Source organism: Ictalurus punctatus, chromosome 16 (genome assembly GCF_001660625.3).
Source record: "Ictalurus punctatus breed USDA103 chromosome 16, Coco_2.0, whole genome shotgun sequence".
NCBI classification, from domain to species: domain Eukaryota; kingdom Metazoa; phylum Chordata; class Actinopteri; order Siluriformes; family Ictaluridae; genus Ictalurus; species Ictalurus punctatus.
The window spans coordinates 3,371,676-3,392,840 of record NC_030431.2 but is presented as its reverse complement, the minus strand read 5'-3'; the positions used below and the strand labels follow the sequence as shown (position 1 = coordinate 3,392,840).

The 21,165-nt window shown below is 42.5% G+C and overlaps 1 protein-coding gene across 1 annotated transcript in view; it reads right to left on the bottom strand.

Moving 5' to 3' along the window:
* Positions 1–4,876: 4,876 nt before the first annotated feature.
* LOC108276559 (CXADR-like membrane protein) overlaps positions 4,877–21,165 on the bottom strand; it is a 42,175-nt gene continuing 25,886 nt past the window's right edge. Inside the window, exons 2-7 of the mRNA XM_017488329.3 lie at positions 14,545–14,699; positions 12,972–13,170; positions 10,555–10,722; positions 10,132–10,254; positions 9,325–9,466; positions 4,877–7,883 (exon numbers count right to left, since the gene is read on the bottom strand). Coding sequence (XP_017343818.1) covers positions 7,544–7,883; positions 9,325–9,466; positions 10,132–10,254; positions 10,555–10,722; positions 12,972–13,170; positions 14,545–14,699 — 1,127 coding nt within the window. The 3' untranslated portion in view covers positions 4,877–7,543. The remainder of the gene's footprint in view (positions 7,884–9,324; positions 9,467–10,131; positions 10,255–10,554; positions 10,723–12,971; positions 13,171–14,544; positions 14,700–21,165) is intronic.

The window sequence follows — 21,165 nt, the reverse complement described above, 5'->3', positions numbered from 1 at the left end:
CTTTAATTAAGTGGGATTTCAGATCTGGGATAAATGGGATCTCAGTCTCAGGATGGATGGATGGATAGATGTTTAGAAGGATGGATTGATAGTTACTTGGAAGTATGAAAGGATGGAATTATGGATGGATGGACGGACAGAAGGATGATGGAAGGATAGATAAAACCTTAGATGGATGGATGGATGGATGGATGGATGAATAGATGGACAGAAGGATTAACAGGTACTTTAAATATGAAAGGATGGGTGGATGGAAGGATGGACGAGTGTGTGGACAAAAGGATAGCTGGCTGGGCAGTTACTTGGAAAGATAGATGGATTGATGGATAGACGGATAGTTACTTGGTCATATGTATGGATAGTTATTTGGAAATATGGAATATATATATGGAACAGATGGATGTATGGACAGAAGGATAGATAGTTACTTCGATGGCTGGATGGATGAATAGATGGAAAGATGGACTGATAGGTACTCGGAAGGATGGATGGATGGACAGATGCTAATTTTTATTTAGAATAGTTACTTGGGGAAATAGATGGATGAATGGATAGTTACTTGAGCATATAGATGAACGGATAGATGAATAAATGGATGGACGGATGGATGGATGGTCTACCAGAAATGTTCTCTTTAAAAGCCCTTTATAGTTCTTGAGCTCCTTTGTCCAGTAGAGGGCATGATCACTCAACATTTTAATGTCCCAGAGCACTGGAGAGAGACAGAACCAGAAACAGAGAAAGAAAGATTGAGAGAGACAGAGAGATGATCCTGTATCATTCTTTTTCAGAATAATGCTATAACCCCTGAGGAGCAGACTCTCCGTATTTGTTAGATTAATACGTTAAAAAGCAGCGTTGCACTTCTCTCCACTCTTCTCAGCACGCTGAACTTCTTACTCCCTCCATTAATCTGCCATGGCACTGAAAGGTGAACCGAAGCCTCTGGCTCTGTGCTATTGATCAGCGTGTGCAGAGGGAGACGTTAACGACAGCAGCACTGGCTAAAAGCGAGAACAATGACCTCACTATCGCAGGATTAAGGAATGCGTAATGAGGATTCTTTCTTTGTCTCGGCCCACGGGAGATCATCGAGCTCGTTTTAGCAGAAAACGTTCATCCGGATGGATGAGTGTTTCTGCACAGATAGGGGTGAGGTTGGTGTGTGTGTGTGTGTGTGTGTGTAGCTATAAATCCATGTTGGATTTGGTACAAGGAAGAGTTCAATGAACAAAAGGAACTTTTACGCTCACTCATTTCAGTTCCGTTCAAAGTCTGGATCAAAGTCGATTATGACAACAAAATTCGGAATTTTTTTTTCTTCATGCTAAGCGTATAAATAAATCCCTGGTCTTTACACTTTTAGGAACACACACACAAACACACACACACACAAAGAAAATTCTGAAGATTAAATTCCTTTCACGGAACTGGCTTCTTTGCCAAATGTCAGAAATTTAGCTATATATATATATGTATATATATAGATAGATAGATATCATCATAGCAATCAAATCATAAATGCTAGGCTAAATTGTAGATGATAGCTCTATTCTGTTGGTGTTAGCTTCCAACGGTGACATCTATCACAGTGAATATTTGCACGTCGAGCTCCCTGATAAACCGTCTCCATAAATGAATACAAGACGGATGAGGGGTTTTGTCTTCCTCTTCTTCTAGACATTAGCGTCACACGATCAGATAACGAAGACTACCCTTCCGTATCGAGAGTGTTAATGGCTTATGGATTTATTTTTTCTTTTCAGATTGTTTTGGATGATCTTGGTCATGTTTTCCAATGCAAGAGAGTAGCTCTGTTGTTGTTGGTCTTTTTTTTTTTAAAACTCGGAGTAATCAAGCAATCGACGTATGTCCATCAGAACCACTCAAATAAACACCATCACCGTCTTCGTTCCCTTCGCCTTCGAATGCTTTATTACAAACCGAAGAGCAAATTCAGATATTGTACAAATATACATTTTCACAGAGTGATTATATACATGTTGTGACTTTTAACTAACTGAACGAAGCACATCCGAGACTTTTAAGCCCTCTCGCACGTTCTCGAATTTCATTCGCCGTCCTTCAAAACGAAACGGAAGAAAAAAAGTCAAATATAAAACTCTTATTCACAGTAATAGCAATCAAGTTATTTACAAAAAAAAAAATGCATTTAACATCAATTATTGATATACGGTATACTTATATTAGCACTGGGGCAAAAACAAACCCTTGCGAGATCTGAAACATGCATTCCCGTTGCTTTTCGATGCATTAGTGCAAACGCACGATAATTAACGCTCCCTCTTCGGCTTACGAGCGATATAAAACGTCTTTATGCTGTGTTAGGATACAATTACGACCCGTTTCACTTGGATCGGATCGTTTTATTTCGTCGCAGAGATCTTTTTCTATTGCATCATCACTTTTCTTGCTCTCTCACACACACACAATGTGGATCTTGAGAGCAAACATGCAGAGATAAGAGAAAAATAAATAAATACTATCGAAAAGGTGTTTCAGCTGATCGATTAGAGACAAATGAATGTTTGTGAATTCAAATCTTTACAGAGGTTTTTTTTTTTTTTTTTTTTTTTTTAAACGTCACTGCTTTGCTGTACCATGGAAAAGGCCATTGAACAGGTTGTGTAAATGTATAAAGGTGAAGGAAATACTTCACACGTGAATGCCGAACCGTTAGCAGGCAGATCGGACCAAATAAACACAATGGAGACAGTTTAATATCGTTTCACGCAAGATCGCAAGCTAGTAGCGTCCACCGGACTCGTTCGTTTCATCTTCGGTGGTCAGGGTCACGGTGGAGCCGGAGTCGATCCGAGGGACATTTGGCGTGAGTTGGGAATACACTCTGGACCGGTCGATTGGGTATACAGAAATGTAGCGCAGCCAATCCACCTATGTTTTCAGATAGCGGGAATACACCAACATGGACATGGCGCGAAGGTCGAAACTCTACAAACAAACAGTAAGAGTAATGAAATCAGGACTGAACCTGCGATAATGCTACCAAACTGTTTAACAGTGCTACGGGAAATAATAGTATATTTAGCATGTAGTTCTCTTCCAGACCACCAGGGGGGAGACCAAAAGATGCTCTCACCCGAGTTCAGCCTATGCAATAGCATTGAGTGAGAGTGTATGCATGAGCAGGAGCCCAAACTTTGTGTCAATGCTGTCGATATGCCGCATCAGCAAGAACATTATGGTTCAGAAAGATCAATATGCTTTTCTTTCTGTTATGGTTGGATACAAGTTCCCGAGCTTTCAGTGGATTCAAACGGACTTTAAGGGGAACGTATCCACACCTGTGGATCAGGTGGTAGAGCGGGTTGTCCACTAATCGTAAGGTTGGTGGTTCGATTCCTGGTCCACGTGACTCCACATGCCGAAGTGTTCTTGGGCAAGGCACTGAACCCCAAGTTGCTCCCGATGGCAAGTTAGCATCTTGCATAGCAGCTCTGCTGCCATTGGTGTGTGAATGGGTGAATGAGACACAGTGTAAAGCGCTTTGGATAAAAGCGCTATATAAGTGCGCCATTTGCCATTTTCACCCTGTTTCCTCTGAAGTAGCCAGCATGCTCCAAAAATGGACTATACAACCGTCCATGTCCTCTGGGGCTGCTCCGGGTGTGTTAGTACACAAAAAGGATGGGAGTGTTTGTTTCTGCGTGAACTACCAGGCACTGAATGCGAAAACTACTTTGGATGGGAAAGCCGTCTACTAAACTCCACCCAGATACCACCATTCAAAGTTGTGCTACAATGGTGGTACAACTATTCTGACAGAAAGCTGGATATTAATATAGTTCCTGTCTGAACTTTGGTAGATATGGATCCTGACTGCTACTTAAATAAATATATAAATGTGTATATAAATATATTTCAGGTCGATATATGAAGATTCAGGCATGTATTTATGTAAGATGAAAAAAATCAAACTGGACTAGTACTTTACTTTTTGTTGTTTACTTAGTTATCCAAAAGACATTCTTAAACCCCGGACTGTATACCTAGCATAAAGATGATTTTGATGGTGATTATGAAACATTTATGTAGATCATACTGGATAAAGGTGTCTGCTAAATGCTGCAAACGTGATCCGATCACATCATTTAGCGTAAAGGAGTCACATGATGAATTGGATTTTTTTTTTTCCCCACTTGAACATTTTTATTTTTCAAAATGCCATTGGAAACTCAAACCCAGATTTTTATTTTTTTTTTCTCCCCGCGATGAGAAGATCCTGCTTGAATAAAAATCCCCCCAGCTGAAATGGTGTTCTCCATCTCAGATAATCTCCAAAGCCCTGAGAACACCTTCAAAGCAAAAAGATAAAGAAGTACAGGTCCAGACTCTTCTGCTTTATTTCCAGCCAATCCATTCCACTGCTTTGCATTCTGTGTCGATCTCAAATGACTGACCCACTTAAGAACCGTTACCGTCTATGTTTGATATTGCGTAACGTCTGAAAGAGATGGCTTTCCCGTTCCGCACGGAGTCTCGGTTCCTTTCAAAGCGTCTCCAAAAAAGTTTTCTACTAGGATAACGTATTGGAATCGAGACCCACATTTCTGTAAAGCCGCTTTGTGACGATCGTTGTTAAAAAACAAAAAACCAAAAAGCTCTGTATAAATAATTTGGAATTGAAATTCGATAGGACAAAAAAAAAAAAAAAAAGAAAGTTCATTTCAGCAGATACGAAGGGAAAGGAATCATACTGGCTGTGAGGATGTTCTCCATCTCAGATCATTCCAAAAGCTTTGATATGTGAGGAAGTGCAAAGTCGTCAAAATCTTTGCACTTTGAAAAGGATCAAAGAAATGACAAAGCAGACGAGAGCTTCATTTACAATTCATTCGTTTGGCAGACAATTTTATTCACAATGAGCCCAGAGCTTGTGAGTTAAAGAGCCTGGATCAAGAGCCCTGCATTGACTCTTTGGAAATCCAGGGATTTCAACTGATATCCTTTTTCTGGACACCCAGTCGAACCTGCGCTACTAAAATGGGGTCCCTTGAAAGGTTAATACACTGGGTGAAAGGGAAATCATGCTTTATTAACCCATTTTATACCACAGCGCTATTGAATTCTGGATTCTGATTGGTCAGAAGGTACTGATGAGAGGTCTGATGAGCGAACGACTGTTTACAGCTGCTATAGTATAAGTCCGAAGAGTTTTATAGATGATCCGCAACTATAAATGGAAAAAAAACTTCAGGGTAGTACGAGTAACTCCACTTCACCTCACCAGTCTTGTTTGGTCCTTACTTATAATGTCAATTGTCAGTATTCCCAAAAGTATTTATCCCATTCTCATGCCGATCATATCCAGTTAATCAGTTGAGACGAATGCTGCCTATATCCCAAAAAGTCTACACTGAGGTGATGTTTGAGGACGCTGTGCTACCCCTGAGGGACGTTCACGAATACTCACTCGCAATCAGTCTTATCCCAGACCTATTTTATACAAACAAAAATACAAGAGAGGAGCAGGAAATAACTAAACTGTCTCTGGAGGAAGGGAGAATATTACACCGAGCGTTCGGTTTTATTAAATCGTGGCATCGCCGAGCGGGTCGCGTTTAACCGGGTTTATCATACGAGGAAAATAAAAATAATTAAAAAAAAAAAAAAAACAGACCAAGCTGCAAAAATGTGGAACATCCGAAAATATAGCGACCCGAGCAGAAAGCGTGACATAGTTTTCACAACGAGCTGGTCTGGGATAAAATTACAACCTATTTAGGTCAAGTCTGTATGAAATTAATTCATTTTAAGCAGAGACAGAAGAATACGTTAAGGGCACTTGCTCATGGGCCTTAGAATGTTTTTTTTTTTTCTTTTTTTTTTTCTTCTTCCTAGTACTGAGATTTGAATTCACAACCTTCTCGTTGATTACAAAAAAAACAAAAACAAAAAAAAAATGTAAATAATTTTAAAACAAGGTCATAATTCTTATAGCTAACAGAACTTGCAGTACAGAAACCTTTATGTTATTGCCGTTTAGGGTGTTAAATGTTGTACCGAACAGGTCAAATATATCAAAAGTAAGCGAGTGTAAATATAAAAATGCATCGTGTACCATCAAAACATTCATAACTGGTTCAATCATATCATATTCCTTATTGGTTATAGTGGATAATGGACATTTAGTGAAGTAAGCTATTAAAATGGTTCTGAAAAGCGAATCCAGGAAGTGAAATTAACGTAGAAAGCCATATTTGATTATTCAGGACATAAATTAATGGGGGTGTAAAAAGTGAAAGCCCTAACCCTAGCGATCAGTAGCAAATTATCAATTGATAAAACGTCATCTTCAAAAACGATCGAAAACAACGGGCCAGAGTTATCGCGTGATCGAGTATAAAACCCGATCAGGTTCCGGTATGCAAATCCAGGACATGCGATAATGTTTTCTCGACGCGTTCTCGTAATTCATACAAATTCATACAAATTCAGAAATGCGAAGACGTCGTGTTTGGATTTTGTCCGAGTTCGTATAAATGGCGTGGTAAGAAAGGTTATGGACACTAACTCCGCCCTATTTCGAACCTTAACGTCTCACAATGCTGATTTACTAGAGGAGGAGGCGGGGCATATTAACAGATTATGTAATTTTATCAATCTTAACCGCCTTATCAATCTGTTTAATGTTGTGTCTTTATACCAGGTTTTGGTCAAATGGAACAGTTACAGCTTGATAGTATTGCCTCTGCAGTTTTTAAGCCACAAGGACAAGCTGTTTTTACTTTTTAGGACCTCATTGTACGTGGTTTTAATCACATTTTAAATATATATATATATATATATATATATATATATATATTGAGATTTACAAATCAGCCATGTGGATGATTCAGTTTCACTTCCTGGTTCAGAGCCAATCATATTACCATGACTGGAAAGGAAAACAGTAGCAGGTGTTTGGAACAAGTCCTTTCCTCTCTTCTACCTGTAAAAGCTGTCCGCTCGACGCCAACACCTCGAGCGTACAAGCAGTGCTGCTTAGCTGCTCGTGAGTTTGAGCCGAGAACGAGAAACGTCTCTTTTCGCTGGATGGAGTGTGGCATCCCTTCACGACGGCTACTCCCTTGTTAAAAAATAAATCAACCGTTCCGCCTGGCCATGCAGAATCCCCGGCGCTGCCATCAAAGCGAAAAACAAATAGCGTGTGTTAAGGTGAAACACCACTTTCTTTTATTGTCCACATCAAGAGGGCAATCGCTTCTTATTCCCCATATGTGGTGTTTTATTGACGCAGCGATTAGGGACGCTTCAAGTGACTTCAGCCTTTATTTCCCTTTTTATTTCGTTGCTTGCTTTATTTCTCTTGATGGATTGAGTCTGATTGGGCTTGCAGGCTCGGAATTTGTGTGTGTGTGTGTGTGTGTGGATTTGGGTTCGGCTTTCAGAAGACCGGGATGCATCGTCGCTGCCGTGGTGCTCATGCGTGTAAAAAGTAAATCAGTATACAGGTATATGTGTGGATATGTGTGTGTGTGATGTCGATGTCTGTGTATCTCTAGACAGTCTGGAATGCCTTGGTTTGGGCCGGGATCATCACCGGCATGGCGCCCATCCGTGCCAGGTTGCCCGGGCTTAGTTTGGGGCTGCTGTGGGGCTCGGGGAGTTTCGGGGCGACCTGCGTGTACGCCGGGGGCATGGCTGGCAACGTCGAAGGCTGGACGCTGTCTTTCCGAGGCCCCGCCGAGGGAGGGGGTGGGTGGAGCTTGTGGCCACGTGGGGCGCCGCTGGGAACCATGGACTGGGTGGATGAGGTGCCTGATCGAGAGCTTCCCGACCGGGAGGAGGAGAGAGAGTTGGGTTTCATCAGCTTGGCCTTGGGAGCCTCAGCGTCCTCTCTGATGAGAGAAAGAATCATGCGTTCAATAAAGAATTGAATTGCCCGTTAATATTATTAACAATATCAACAATTCTTCTACCTCGCAACGTAGTCTGTTAACAGTGGTTGCTAAGCAAAATAACAGACAAACGTTATTCCGAATATCGACGATTTTCCGACATCTTCGAACGTTGCGACGATCGGATTTTTCGAACGATCCGTTTTATAATTACAGACGATGAAAAGATCAGTCGACTAAAAGTTCACTGACGCAGGCGACGTGTCCTGATTTTGAGCAGAATTGGAAAACCGGTCTCGTTTTCCGACTCCGACGTTGGACATACAGTTTATTGATATCCAACTATGAAAGGAAGAGAGATTAAACAGTTAGCGCAGCTGTTATGAGTCTTTAATCAGTTACACGCTCATTTTTATAGCCTTAATAATCTCGTGATCGTGTGAGAGCGTTCGAGAGCGTTAGAGAGAGAGAGACAAAATCTTCTTAGGACTTTTTATTCATTTCAAAGAATCATATCTCAAATCCAGACTGAACCGTATCTAAGCGCATGTACGTTTTTCATTTTGTTATTTTGCTCCGGGTGAAAGAGAGAGTGGGAGAAAGAGTGAGTGAGACAGCGAGAGCGAGAGGGAGAGAGAGAGAGAGAAAGAGAGAGAGCAGGGAGTCCGACACCGCAGTGTCAGCATTTCATTATATATCACTATAAATCATCCAATATCTTTAAAACCCTGAGGACAAGGGGCCAAACGGACTCATGGCATGCTGTTCCTTCACCAACGCTACAGCCTCGAGAATGTTCCATCATCAGCACGACAATAAAGTCAAGTACGTAAACAGGGCGGGGTGGAGCGCCACTTCGCTGACGGCTCTCGTCTCTCGACGCGTCCATTTTTGATGCACGGGAGTCTCCCGCCCTGCATTATTCATCCGCACGCTCGCAAATATATCCGGACGTGTACGGATTTCTTTTAGCCACTCTTAATACTTAACTGTCTCGAAAGGGATAATAACGCACCATAAAAATCTCGACTGTCGGGAATTGTATCGATATTTCTCATTTACACCACAGCGCCGTCCAATTCTCAAAGCGGATTGGTCAGAAGCTGTCGATCCGTTGTCGCAATCGTGCGCTCGTTACGTTAGCGTACGTCGGCATTAACGGAGGCTTGTATGGAGGAGGACGCCACGTAAACGTTTAAAAAACAACAACAACGACTGTTTTTATTGAAGTTTGCTGTAAGGAGACGTTTATGTAACATGCATGGAAGGAGTCTCCAGTGTCAGTCAGTCTTTGTAACTCACTCGGAGGGTTTTAGGACTGTTTATAAAGGAGAGGAGCTGGACGTCCACGAGCTTGAAATAAAACGGAAAATTGTCATCGTTGACGGATAACCACTTCAGGATGTGCTGTTGTTGGAAATCAAGCGCCACTGGCGCGTACCTGATCTCATTGGGCGTCTCCTCCTCTTCGTACTTCTTCTTGTCCTTCTTGCGGAACACCAGCCACACGATGAGAACGAGGAGTAGCACGCCCAAGGACACGCCCACCGCAGCGCCGGCCATCACTCCCATACCTCGAACGTCTGGACGGGACAAACGTAACAAATCTGTCACGTGACCAGTCACGCCTCAGTCTTATGACCTGACTCGCTTGACTGACACACACTTGCCCACCAATTTGAGTTTAAACCCATCCCGGGAGTGACGCCGATTAGCGATTTCGGCTAACCCTCCGAACGAGCCCCCCCGTCCACCGCACTGCAGATAGAGTATCTAAAGCAATCCGTCAAACAGTGCCAAGAGAACACACAGCACACGCCACACGCCGTTAATCAAGCAACCGGAGCCACGGTTCTCCTTCTTCTACACATAATTCATGAGTATCTAACGCCAATGAACATTTCCTCACTAATTTCCCAGCAGCCTTTTCCGATTCTTCCATTCAAATGTAAAGTATGCTGATGAAACTCTCTCTCTCACAAACACACACACACACATACATATGCGCACTCCATAAAGGCTGAGGATATCACGAACATGCTAGCCTTGTGCTGCGGCACCGTAACGAGGAGGTATGTTACAGCAAAAATACAACTTTTTTGTTGTTTGTTTTATGGCGTGGGATCAACGGTATCTTATAAAATCCTTAACCCTTAGGCATTCGTGATGTACAGAATACACTTGTGTGTGTGTGTGTGTGTGTGTTGGTGAAAATCACAGGGTTGTAATGAGGCACACAGACACTTACAGTGAATTTTGACCTCCACGGTGCAGCTCTCCTCTCCCACATCGTTGCTGGCGGTGCACTTGTAGACGCCCGCACTCTCCCGGCTCAAGTTTCTCAGAGTCACGATCTCCGGGTTCTTCAGGTCTAAACATACGGTATTTTTAGAAAACAAAAACCCCAAAACAAAACTATTCCCGAGTGTTTGTTGTATAAGTCGCAATAATATCATCATACGCTTTCTAATTACTTCCCATCTGTACCGTCTTTAGGCTGCTACGTTTATTCTGATTGATTCTGCGAGATTGTGCTAATTGCTAAAATAGCAGGTCTAGGTGAGCTACTGTAACTGCATGTTAGCATTTATTTTCAAACAATTCTACATTGACTGACAAACACTCTATCCATTCGTCGACCGGTGAAGGAGTGGAGCTTGGAAGATCATACCCAGGAGAGCGAGAGGTGGTAGTTTCCCCACATATCTACCCTTGTCCAGCACTCTCTCCCATTTGTAGCGGATGGGGTCGGATCCGTCTGCGGATTTACAGCTCATCTTCACGTCGCTGCCCTCCAACAGCCGTCCCTCCATCCAGCAGCGGGGCTTCGACGGCTTAACTGCGCAAAAGACACGGAATTCAACGTACTTCAAATGAATTCCATTCGTGAGAAGAAACCTCCAGGAAAACCACCCAGGAGCAAGGCGGATGTTTCCGGGTCGCTTATTTTGGATAAATTTGACTTAAAAAAATAAAAGGATATGTTCCGAAGCTAATTGTTTATCTTATGTGTACAAATTTTAAACGATTTCAACTCCGCTGAACAGTGAACAATGCTAGCTAGAATTAGTTACCAAGCTAGCATATGTTTGTCAGATTGTTCTTTGATACAAGAGCTAACTCCTGGCTGAACGGGAATGAGATCCAGAGGTGCAAACATCTACATCATCTTCCATTGATTTGGTAAGAATTGGATTAATCACTCAGCTGGTTGCTTAGGAACCCAAACGTTTCTCAATAACGCGGTTCAACCGGCATAAATCCAGGTTTTTGTGGTAAAATTCTGTTTTTTTACCCACTCTACTTGTTGTTTTTTTTTTGTTAGCATATTGGCACCACTGGAGAACAAAAGCCTTAGGCATAGTATTGCCAGGACGATATTAATCCTGAATGAATTTCTGCTGAGGTTCCTTTTCTGCAAGGAAAATTCCCAGGGAGAACAGGTACAGCTAAACCTGTAGGAATCTTCTAGTAGAGTATTGTGATTATGATTAAACATTAAGCAATTATAGGGTTTCTGAATACTTGCTCGGATGTACACGCATTCTCCCGCAAGTACCGTTTAGGGGCTGCTCGGTTCCGCAGAGGACATTTAATATGTAAGTGCAAAGGAGCCCCAGCTCACCATTAGCTCCCACCGCATCACCAATCACCGACTCACTCACCCCACCCTACTCCGTAAACCCGCAAGTAAGTCGCCGCTCGTACTGTAGGCTCGGGCTGGTTTGTGCTGAGTCTGGAGAACAGAAACGCCTGCTCTCAGGCTCTCGCTGCAGGATGCAATTAACGGAGTGGAGCCGGCAGGCAGTGGCCCGTCCATCTTCTCCTATGTCAGGATCACTTACACAGAGGAGGAGGAGGAGCAGGAGGACGAGGAGGCACTCGGGCCTGCGCCAGAACCATTATCCTCGTGTCGAACAAGACAAACGCTAATCCCCGTCCCGCCGAATCGAAAGTGTCGTCGCGAAGCCGGCGGCAATTTGTACAAACGCACGCGTAAATTTGCCAGCGCGCTCTTTACAACATCTTCATCGAGAGCGGAGAGTCAGCAACCCGAAGCGCTCGGAACACGCATTCCTCCTGGGTGGTATCGCGCCTCGCTGGAAACGCCTCGCGCCAGACGACGTAGTGACACTTCTCGCACTAGAGAACCTGATACTCGGATATAATGATACGCATGCAACGTACAGAATTCTGAGCGCACCGTTCGAAGGGTGGAAAATGTTTCATGTCAATAACAAACACGTACAATAAGCGCATAGGTTGATAGATGGGTACAGCGGAAAGCTAATATCGCTTTCAGCGTTAAGTCGTTAATACCATGTAGTACGGATATGACGTGTTTGCGTCTGGATTAAAGAACGCCCCGCCATCAGCGTTTGAGAAAATGGCGCAAACTGGGTTTGTTTTTTGTTTTGATTTCTTAGATTTCATATAGATATTCCTCAAACTGTTTCAAAACTAGGAGGTGATCGGTATGGATTAAAGCAACAACAATGAGTAACAAGCTAGCAACTTTTCCTATAAGGGCAGGTTCTATAGTGTGCTGTTCATCTTATACTACAGCAACCTGCCAGTACTAACCATTTGTATTCATTCAAGAATTTTTTTTAATTTTTATCCATTTATACTTACATGTAATGTTTTACATTTATTTATTAACATGTCAAATAAAACCAGCTCCCTGTAATGGACCATTGTGACCATTGTGTCATATCATAAGTAATGTTTAAATACGTTTTTCATAATCAAAGCGACATTCCACTGCAATGGCAAGCGCGACTGTGTCACGATGCCATGGGGCAAGAGCGCTATTTTCGGCTTGCCAACTGACTGACACGAGGCTGTCACTTCCTGGCCTCGTCTTCTACTAGGGGTCAAAGTGGCCTATTTAGATATATATATATATATATATATATATATATATATATAATACATCTAAATAGGCCACTCTGACCCCTAGTAGAAGACGAGGCCAGGAAGTGTTATATATATAAACACTGGAGATAATGGTGATCTTTAGAGCAACACCCAAGCACGGGGGTTACAGGACGGTTGACGGTTAATCAGTAGTAGGTAAGGACTCACCGAGGACGATGAGGTTGACCGTATTCCAGTAGTACTTCCCTCCGTTCTTCACCTTGCAGCTGTACTCGCCGGAGTCTGTGAGCGAAAGGTCGCTGATCATCAGTGATGCATCGCCCTTCAGATAATCGCCCGAGAGCGTCAACTTCCCTGCCTCGCCCTCGCTCGGGTCGTAGATCCGTCCTGCAAAGTAGGTGATCACCTATCAGGAACAAAAAAAAAACAAAACAAAACAAACGAATTTGTTTCTTCAATGTTTCTATTCCAAACGCAAAGCACTAACAAAGTCTAAAGGTCTGAGTTTACTACCAAGCACGGCTTTTACTGCATAAAACCTGATACTAATGATTTCTACACATCATTTCTTACCTAAATAGGTCTAAAACAGTGCAGGGTATATAACATAATGGAAAGGGACGCATTTTAATGGAGCCAATAGAGTGGCTAAGTCTTTAATAGACCATTACTGTGTATTATCTGTGTGTATTACTGGTGTGTGAATGAAATATACTGTATGTAAACACAACAGTTAATTGCTAGTAAATGTACACATTTGGGGCTGAGTTTCAGAGTCGATGACTTGAGACCAAACGTGATGTTAATATTTCCTCAGGGGAGGTGTGTGTGTGTGTGTGAGAAAGACCAAGGAACTCCATGCTTTGGTAGGGTGTGATGACTTTCTAATAAAATTAACCTTGGCCACAGTCTTCAATAAAATTTTTTAAAAAGTCTGAATTACTCCCCTTTTTGGTATAAAGTGGGTGGGGCTAATCTTGGGCAATAAATGTATGTATCCGCTTCATCCTCATCATCAATCATAAAGTTGATCAATCATCTAAACTATCCATCTGAGCAACGTTTAAAGCAAAAGTTAATCAAGCAAGTGAGATCTATCCAAGAGAGTGACGATTATTTAGCGTAGCATACTGTGCTAAGTGTATAATTTGGCTGGCTGGTACTTGGACGATGAACAATCCTGATTCTTGAGTGCTGGGAATTCAGGCTATGCTCATTATAATATTAGGCCACGCCCATTAGGACTTTTCTTGTCTGAGAAACGTCTTGAGCATTTGATCACATCGCTATATTGTTTTTATTCGTTCAAACTTTGGACACGTGTCTACAAATGTCTAGCCTTATTGAGCGCGCAGTGCGATTCCGTTTGTGTTTCCCTTTTGTTTTGTTTTTAATTGTCCGCTTGCTCTCACCAGCTTTACTGACGCACCATGGATAATCAATAGCAGACTATTTGACATGCAGAGCCAGGCATAGAAGGAGCATTCCTTCACTTTAGCTCAAAGTGAGTGTGTTAGATAACCAAAGGCCAAACTGGAGTGGAAAATGTAAACGCCTGCCAGTTCTGAATCATCCTTTCATAAAAGTAATTGAAGAGGAAAAGCCAGCATCGGCCAGAAAAAACGAGCGAGGTTTCTAATTGTAGGGTGGCTTAAATTTTCCGAAGCTCATGATGTGGACCGTCACGAAACGGACAGACGGACACGGTCGTAATTTCCATGAAGTGGTGATTGCCATTTTTTCCCCGATTTTGGCAGTGCGTTGTTCTGTGTGCTCTCACCGCTTTCTGCTTGGCGTTGGGTTTCACCAGCAGCCACTCGATGTCCAGCAGCGACGTGTCCGCATGCCAAAGCTGGTGGTGACATGGCAGCGTGGCGTTATCGCCCACCACTCGCTTCATCTCCGTCTGCCCGCGTGCTTGCAACACACCCAACACTACCGAGAGAGAAAGACAGACCTGATGAACCACAATGTCTCCTCTATTGTCCATAATGCGTGACATGTTTTATTTATTATGTGTAACCATCTTTATCAACTTCTATTCCTCCCGTTGTTCTATCGTTACAAGCCACAGTACGTACATATTGATAAAGCAGTTATGCTTCGATCACAACTCACTCTCCGAACTGGTCTGGCAAAATTACATATGGACGATCGTGCTAATAGAGAATAATACATGGATGAGAAAGAAAGATAGCCAGAGACGAAAAAGCTCAAAGCAACCCGATCAAATTTCCCACGTTTCCAGAAAACGGCGACGTCAAAAAATCGCAGCAATCATAGCTAATTACTTTTATTATTACAGTTAAAACGAATGAGAGATAGCAAGTAACGACACAACACTCTGTTTCTTAACGTTCAGAATATGGCCCGCATTTCATTGTGCTAGATGGGGAATTCGTTTTTTTTTTTGTTTCTTTCTTTCTTTCTTTTATATTAAAAGCACATTAAATTCACTTTCCCTGGAAAAAGTTGATATAAATAATATACATATCAGATTTATTCAGATTTTTGTATTTAATTAATGCTATATTAGTTTGATTGTCGTTATTGTTTTATTCGCAGAATTGTTCGAACGCTTGAACTGCTTTTGAACCGCTGCATTTGAAAGCAGTCATGCCAATCAAGTGAAACAAACTGAATAAAAGGAAGAGACGGACAGGGAAATGATGGAAGGGTAGGAGGGGCAGAAACGCTGAAGCTCTTAGGCTGGTTGTAATTCAGTTGTAATTCAGATGCCAGGGATATTTACCCAACTGCCTGTATTTGAGGGACGGATCTGAGGATTCTGAGGTTTTGGCTGTAGCTTCGGTCTCAATGGAGAGCTGATTCTGGATCAGAGCATCAGATTAATGCTCTGATCATCTACAACTGGAAGCAGATGATTGCGGGGTTGAGAGACACGACAATCTATCATTTCCCCTGCCATATGCCAGCACTAATCCACAGGACTTTTTTTCCCCCAATTGGTTTTGATCTCTCGCCAATGACCAATAAATCACGCCAGTATCACGGTACACAGTATTACAGTATGTCCTGCCCCTAAAAAACCCCACAAACTTTAAGGGTTCTTTTTCAGTTGTATCTTTGGAGGCACCTTTAAAAGTTCTCTGTAGAATCCTGCACCGATGTGTTTTCCTAGTTCTTTCCGAGCAGAACGGTTTTCGGACGCTAAGAACCCTTTATTCATTGGATAACGAACCCTTAAAGAACCTTTGAAGGGTGCATGTATTAACTGGGTAAGTGAGCTGTACAAACTCCAAGCATTCTTAGCTTCCCAAAAAGGTCTACTTGGAATACTTTCTGAGAGGAAGTAACACTCTGTGGTACTTGGTGCAATGGGGTTCTTTAGGAGTTCTTGAAGGATACATTGAATAATTAATGGTTCTTAACTTCCTAAACGGGTTCTACTTTAAACCCTTTCAGACAGCGAAACTCTGTTTTAGGGTTCTACAAGGAGCCTTAAAAGAGTTCCTCTGAGGCACAACCCAAGAACACTTATAGCTCTACCTTCCTGAAGATTTTAGCTCCAAGCCTAATGGTGCCCACCTGACCATCTAATTATTGCCTTAAGAAGTTCTGATTGGAGATGAAACCTGCAGGAAGGTAGATCTCAAGGAAGAGAGCTGGTGACCACTGCTCTATACACTATCCAAATAATAATAATAATAATAAGGAGAAGAACCCTAGATAAAAAAAATAATATTATCAAGGATACTTTCATTGACTTTTCATTGATACTTCCATTTGTTTTGTCTTATTGTTCAAGAATATTTATTTCACACAGGTCCAATAAAAGTCAACGATCACATGGTGCCATGGCATCATTATTAGCAAGCCTGGAAATATACTTTCCGTGTCAGTAACTGAAGTAGATTCATACCGGCGTGCCCCACATAGCTGGGGTATCAAATGCATATTAAGTTTCTAAGTGGGTTAAATGTAGGCTGGCTAATCTGAAATGAGATCAGGCCCATCCAGGTAGAGTCTGTGTGGGGTAGTGATAATTTAGGACACATTGAGGGGCAATTAACGTGAATGGGCGTGCTTGAAGACGTAAAGATAAGATCTGTGCTCGTTTGCGTCGCCTGATGGGAGAGATCAGATGGATATGAGAGGGAGAGAGAGAGAGAAGAGTAGTGTGGTAGAAATGCAGGAGGAGTGGGATGGGGGTAGATAATGAAAGAATGAGAGCTGTCTAAAGAAGGTTGGATAAAAGAAAGATTGAGAATAAAGTATTTAGGGTGCGTAAGGAAGAAAGACACTGTAGAGAGATGTATGTGTGTGTGAGAGAGAACTAGCGTGGTTGAAACTTGAGATTTAGTGTTCTCTTTTCCACCATCCCTCTATCACGTTCTTTCTCTAGTCCCATTGCAGCATAGCGTAACCCTTTTTACTGAGTTTCTCTCGCACTATTTCTTTTCGTCCCTTTGTGCCACACAATATTTATAACTTTTTCTGAGAGTAGCCATTTTCATATTATTTCAAAGTCCAATGGACGCTCCTAGAACACAGTGTTAAAGGAATCCTCCAATACGCTGATTTTCCAACCTATTCTCTATTCACTGCATGCACATGATGGCAAAAGATGAGGATTTTGGTTTGCAATAGGGGGAAAAGTTGTGAAATCATCCATGTTTTCAGTCATTAAGACGCAAATTTTCAGGGCTTCGTAGAATCTAATATTTAAGGATATTCCAGAGTCCACAGTTCAATTATTGGGACCGAGTCATAAAGGCCACGCCTCCTAATGATGGAATATTCATTTGTGGCAACTGACGAGACAGAAGCAGTTCATGTTAGTGCCCCCAGACCTACTTTATGCACTCTTTGTGTGCTTTGGCCTAATGGATCGTATTCACTATGCTATAATAAGATGCAAGTGTGTGTAGGGAGGAATTTAATAGAGCACAACATGCTCCAGGGCTTGGCTATTGAAATATCCGCTCCTCCACCAGTCTTCGGCACAACTCAGCCAAAACACTGGCTTCCTATTGTTAATTAGTGCACACAAAGACCAACACAGCCTTGTTTTGTCTACAAAGTGCACACTAGGAATCAAGACCATGTGGCTCTGTGATTCCGGCTCTCTGACAACCGGAATCACAATGCACACCGAAGAAGAAGAAGAAGAAGAAGAAGCCTTTATTTGTCACATATGCATTACAGCACAGTGCAATTCTTTTCTTTGCATATCCCAGCTTGTTAGGAAGTTGGGGTCAGAGCGAAGGGTCAGCCATGATGCAGTGCCCCTGAAGTAGAGAGGGATAAAGGCCTTGCCCAACAGTGGCAGCTTGGCAGTGCTGGATCTTCTGATCAGTAACCCAAAGCCTTAACCTTTGAGCCACCATTGGGACAACTGGAGTGATAGTGCACACTGGGACAGTGTGCACTATACAGACAGTGTACAGAATCACATTCAGCACTGGGACATCTGGAATCCAGATGCACACCGGGGCAACTGGAATCACACTGTACGTAGGTACAACCAGAATCACAGTACACACTAGGAAACATGGAATCACATTGCAAACTGTGGCAACTGGGATCAAGGTGCACACTGGGGCAATTGGGATCACAGTGCATGCCAGACTCACAGTGCACATAGGTACAACTGGAATCACAGTGTACACTGGGACAACCGTACACGATGTGGATCTTATGTCGTTATCAACGATCCGTTATATGAAAAATGAAGATAGTGGAAGCATAGTGCATACTGGGACAACCGGAATCACAGTCAACACTGGGGCAACTGGAATCAAAGTGAACCCTGGGGAAACTGGAATCATAATGCACACTGGGACAACTGGAATCATAATGCACACTGGGGCAACTGGAACATCTGGAATCACAGTCAACACTGGGGCAACTGGAACCACAGCCAACACTGGGGCAACTGGAACCACAGTCAACATTGGAACATCTGGAACCACAGTCAACACTGGGGCAACTGGAACCACAGACAACACTGGGGCAACTGGAACCGCAGTCAACACTGGGGCAACTGGAACCGCAGTCAACACTGGGGCAACTGGAACCGCAGTCAACACTGGGGCAACTGGAACCGCAGTCAACACTGGGGCAACTGGAACCGCAGTCAACACTGGGGCAACTGGAACCGCAGTCAACATTCGAAAAACTGGATCCACATTCAACACTGGGGCAATCGGACATGATGACATCTTGATTACTGATCTTGCATCATTACCAAAGACCTGTTGTATGAAAGGTACATATGAAAGCAGGCAAAATTTAGAAACATTTTTTTTTTATTTTTTACAAGTTTCATGTAGAACATTTCAACACTGCATTGTGAGGAGTGGGACTTCACACCGCCTTCACTGAGAAGTCTTTACACAACTGCAGATGTTTTCTATAGAAATAACGTGACAGAACCAGAAAAAAGAGGCGAACAGTGAAATTAAGCTTGCATAATAAAGAGCTAAACAGCCATTGGGCTTATTTATTATTACAAACAAATCATAAAACCAGTCACTCTTCCTTTCTTTAATAACCATTTCCTTTACTTTTCTCGTTCTTTTTTCCCCCTTATCATTTTATAACTGCAGTCCCTTCGGCGATGTACCGTACCACTTGCTTTTGAACTGTTCTAGCCGTGGCCTGCATTTTGCTCATTATTTATGATATATACACCGCTTGTAGAGGAGGGAGGACCAACAAGCTTACATAAAGGAGCACCGGTCTGCATCGAGACGCAGAGAAGGGGATTACGAGGAAGCGTAACTCACAGAGGAACCGGCATTCACACCTCCAAAAGTTATATTTACTATGCACCATGCAAATACGCAGTGCAGAACAACATTTATCGGTTGCACATGAAGCATTGGGGGCTGGGATGAGATGGAACTAGAGCAAACCAGAAATAGTTTCAGGGTCAGTGGTTAGAAGGGGCTGTTACTGACCAGTTTCAAATCTGTACCAAAAATTGACATGACACGAGATAGGGAAAATGCCGCTGGAAAGAAAAAGAAGGTACGCGTCGTGCTACACAAAATTTAGCATAATATGCAAAATACAAATATTACGATTCTCAAGTACAGAAATATTTCATTGCAGCCAGTGTTTGGCTTTTTGTTCCTCGTTTTTGTTTCTCTTTAGTTCATTTGGTCACTCTAGTGATGCTAGTGTCCTGTTTCCACATCACACGCAAATATGTCAACCTCTAGGACACGTCTAGGACACCGTGTTATCATCAATCAAATATTCCTCTGCCTGTTTGCCTGCAGTTATAAATACTTCCACTATAGGGTCATCTATATCACGGGTTCTTACATTTTTTTTCCAGCCAGAGATCTCGTCCAAGTAAAAGTATTTCCAAGAACCCCCTTATGATCACAGCATAGACTTAACTCTGGTTTCTTCTTGCAGTCCAAAGACACATGTTGTAGGCTGATTTCATTTCCATTTCCAAATTGTCACTAGTGTGTAAATGTGTGCGTGATCGTGCCCTGTGCTGGGTTGGCACCCCGTCCAGGATGTCACCCGCCTTGTGCCCCGAGTTCCCTGGTATAGGCTCCAGGCTCCCCATGACCCTGCGGTATAGAAAATGGTTGAATGGACCTGAAGGGGGAACCCAGAAAATGTATGTAAGCAGGTGCTCAACCTGACTCTGAATACGCCTAACTTTCCCCATGTAAATACAGATGTAACTTTTGGACTCTCAAATCCCATCTGGATGGTTTGTCATCAATAGCCCTCTCTGACAGAATGCTTGTAGTGAATGCTAAGGGCCAAAGAAGAATGAGAACAATATGATTCATAATATCACTGATGGGGAACATTGGCAATCTGAATATTGACAGATGAATATAGACTCTTAATGGTGGCTAATCTAATGGTGCACTTCCTAATTGTTGGCCTTTTAAACCTTAACAATGTGCCCTATTGATCATGCCTTTAGACTTAATGTTATTATTATAAAATGATCAGTTTTGATGGAATAGAGCACCGAATGATGTCGTTCTTTGGGATCCTTTACATTTTTTTATTATTATTTTACAATGATTGTTACAGACTGAGCTTTACTTTAGGGATATTACACTAAACTTATAGAAAAAAATAATAATAAAGTGGGTCATTCTGACCCAAAAAGAACAGACGGCTTAGTCGTGAGCTTTGTTTGAACAATGCCAGCTGAGCGTCTTGGCTGTGTGTGTGCCAGGCCACATGCCAAGTGTCTTTCCCACAGGCCTGTTGGTTTTGGTCCCAGCTTTCACCCAGGAGCGAGCACTAAGCCTGCGACACACATACACACACACACACACACACTGGGCTCCGTGCCAATCCAGCGGCCGCTGAGTGGTGCAACACTGACACAAAGAGTACAATATTTTGTCTTATTCCTGGTTGACTCTTGACACCTTGACAGATTAAGTGC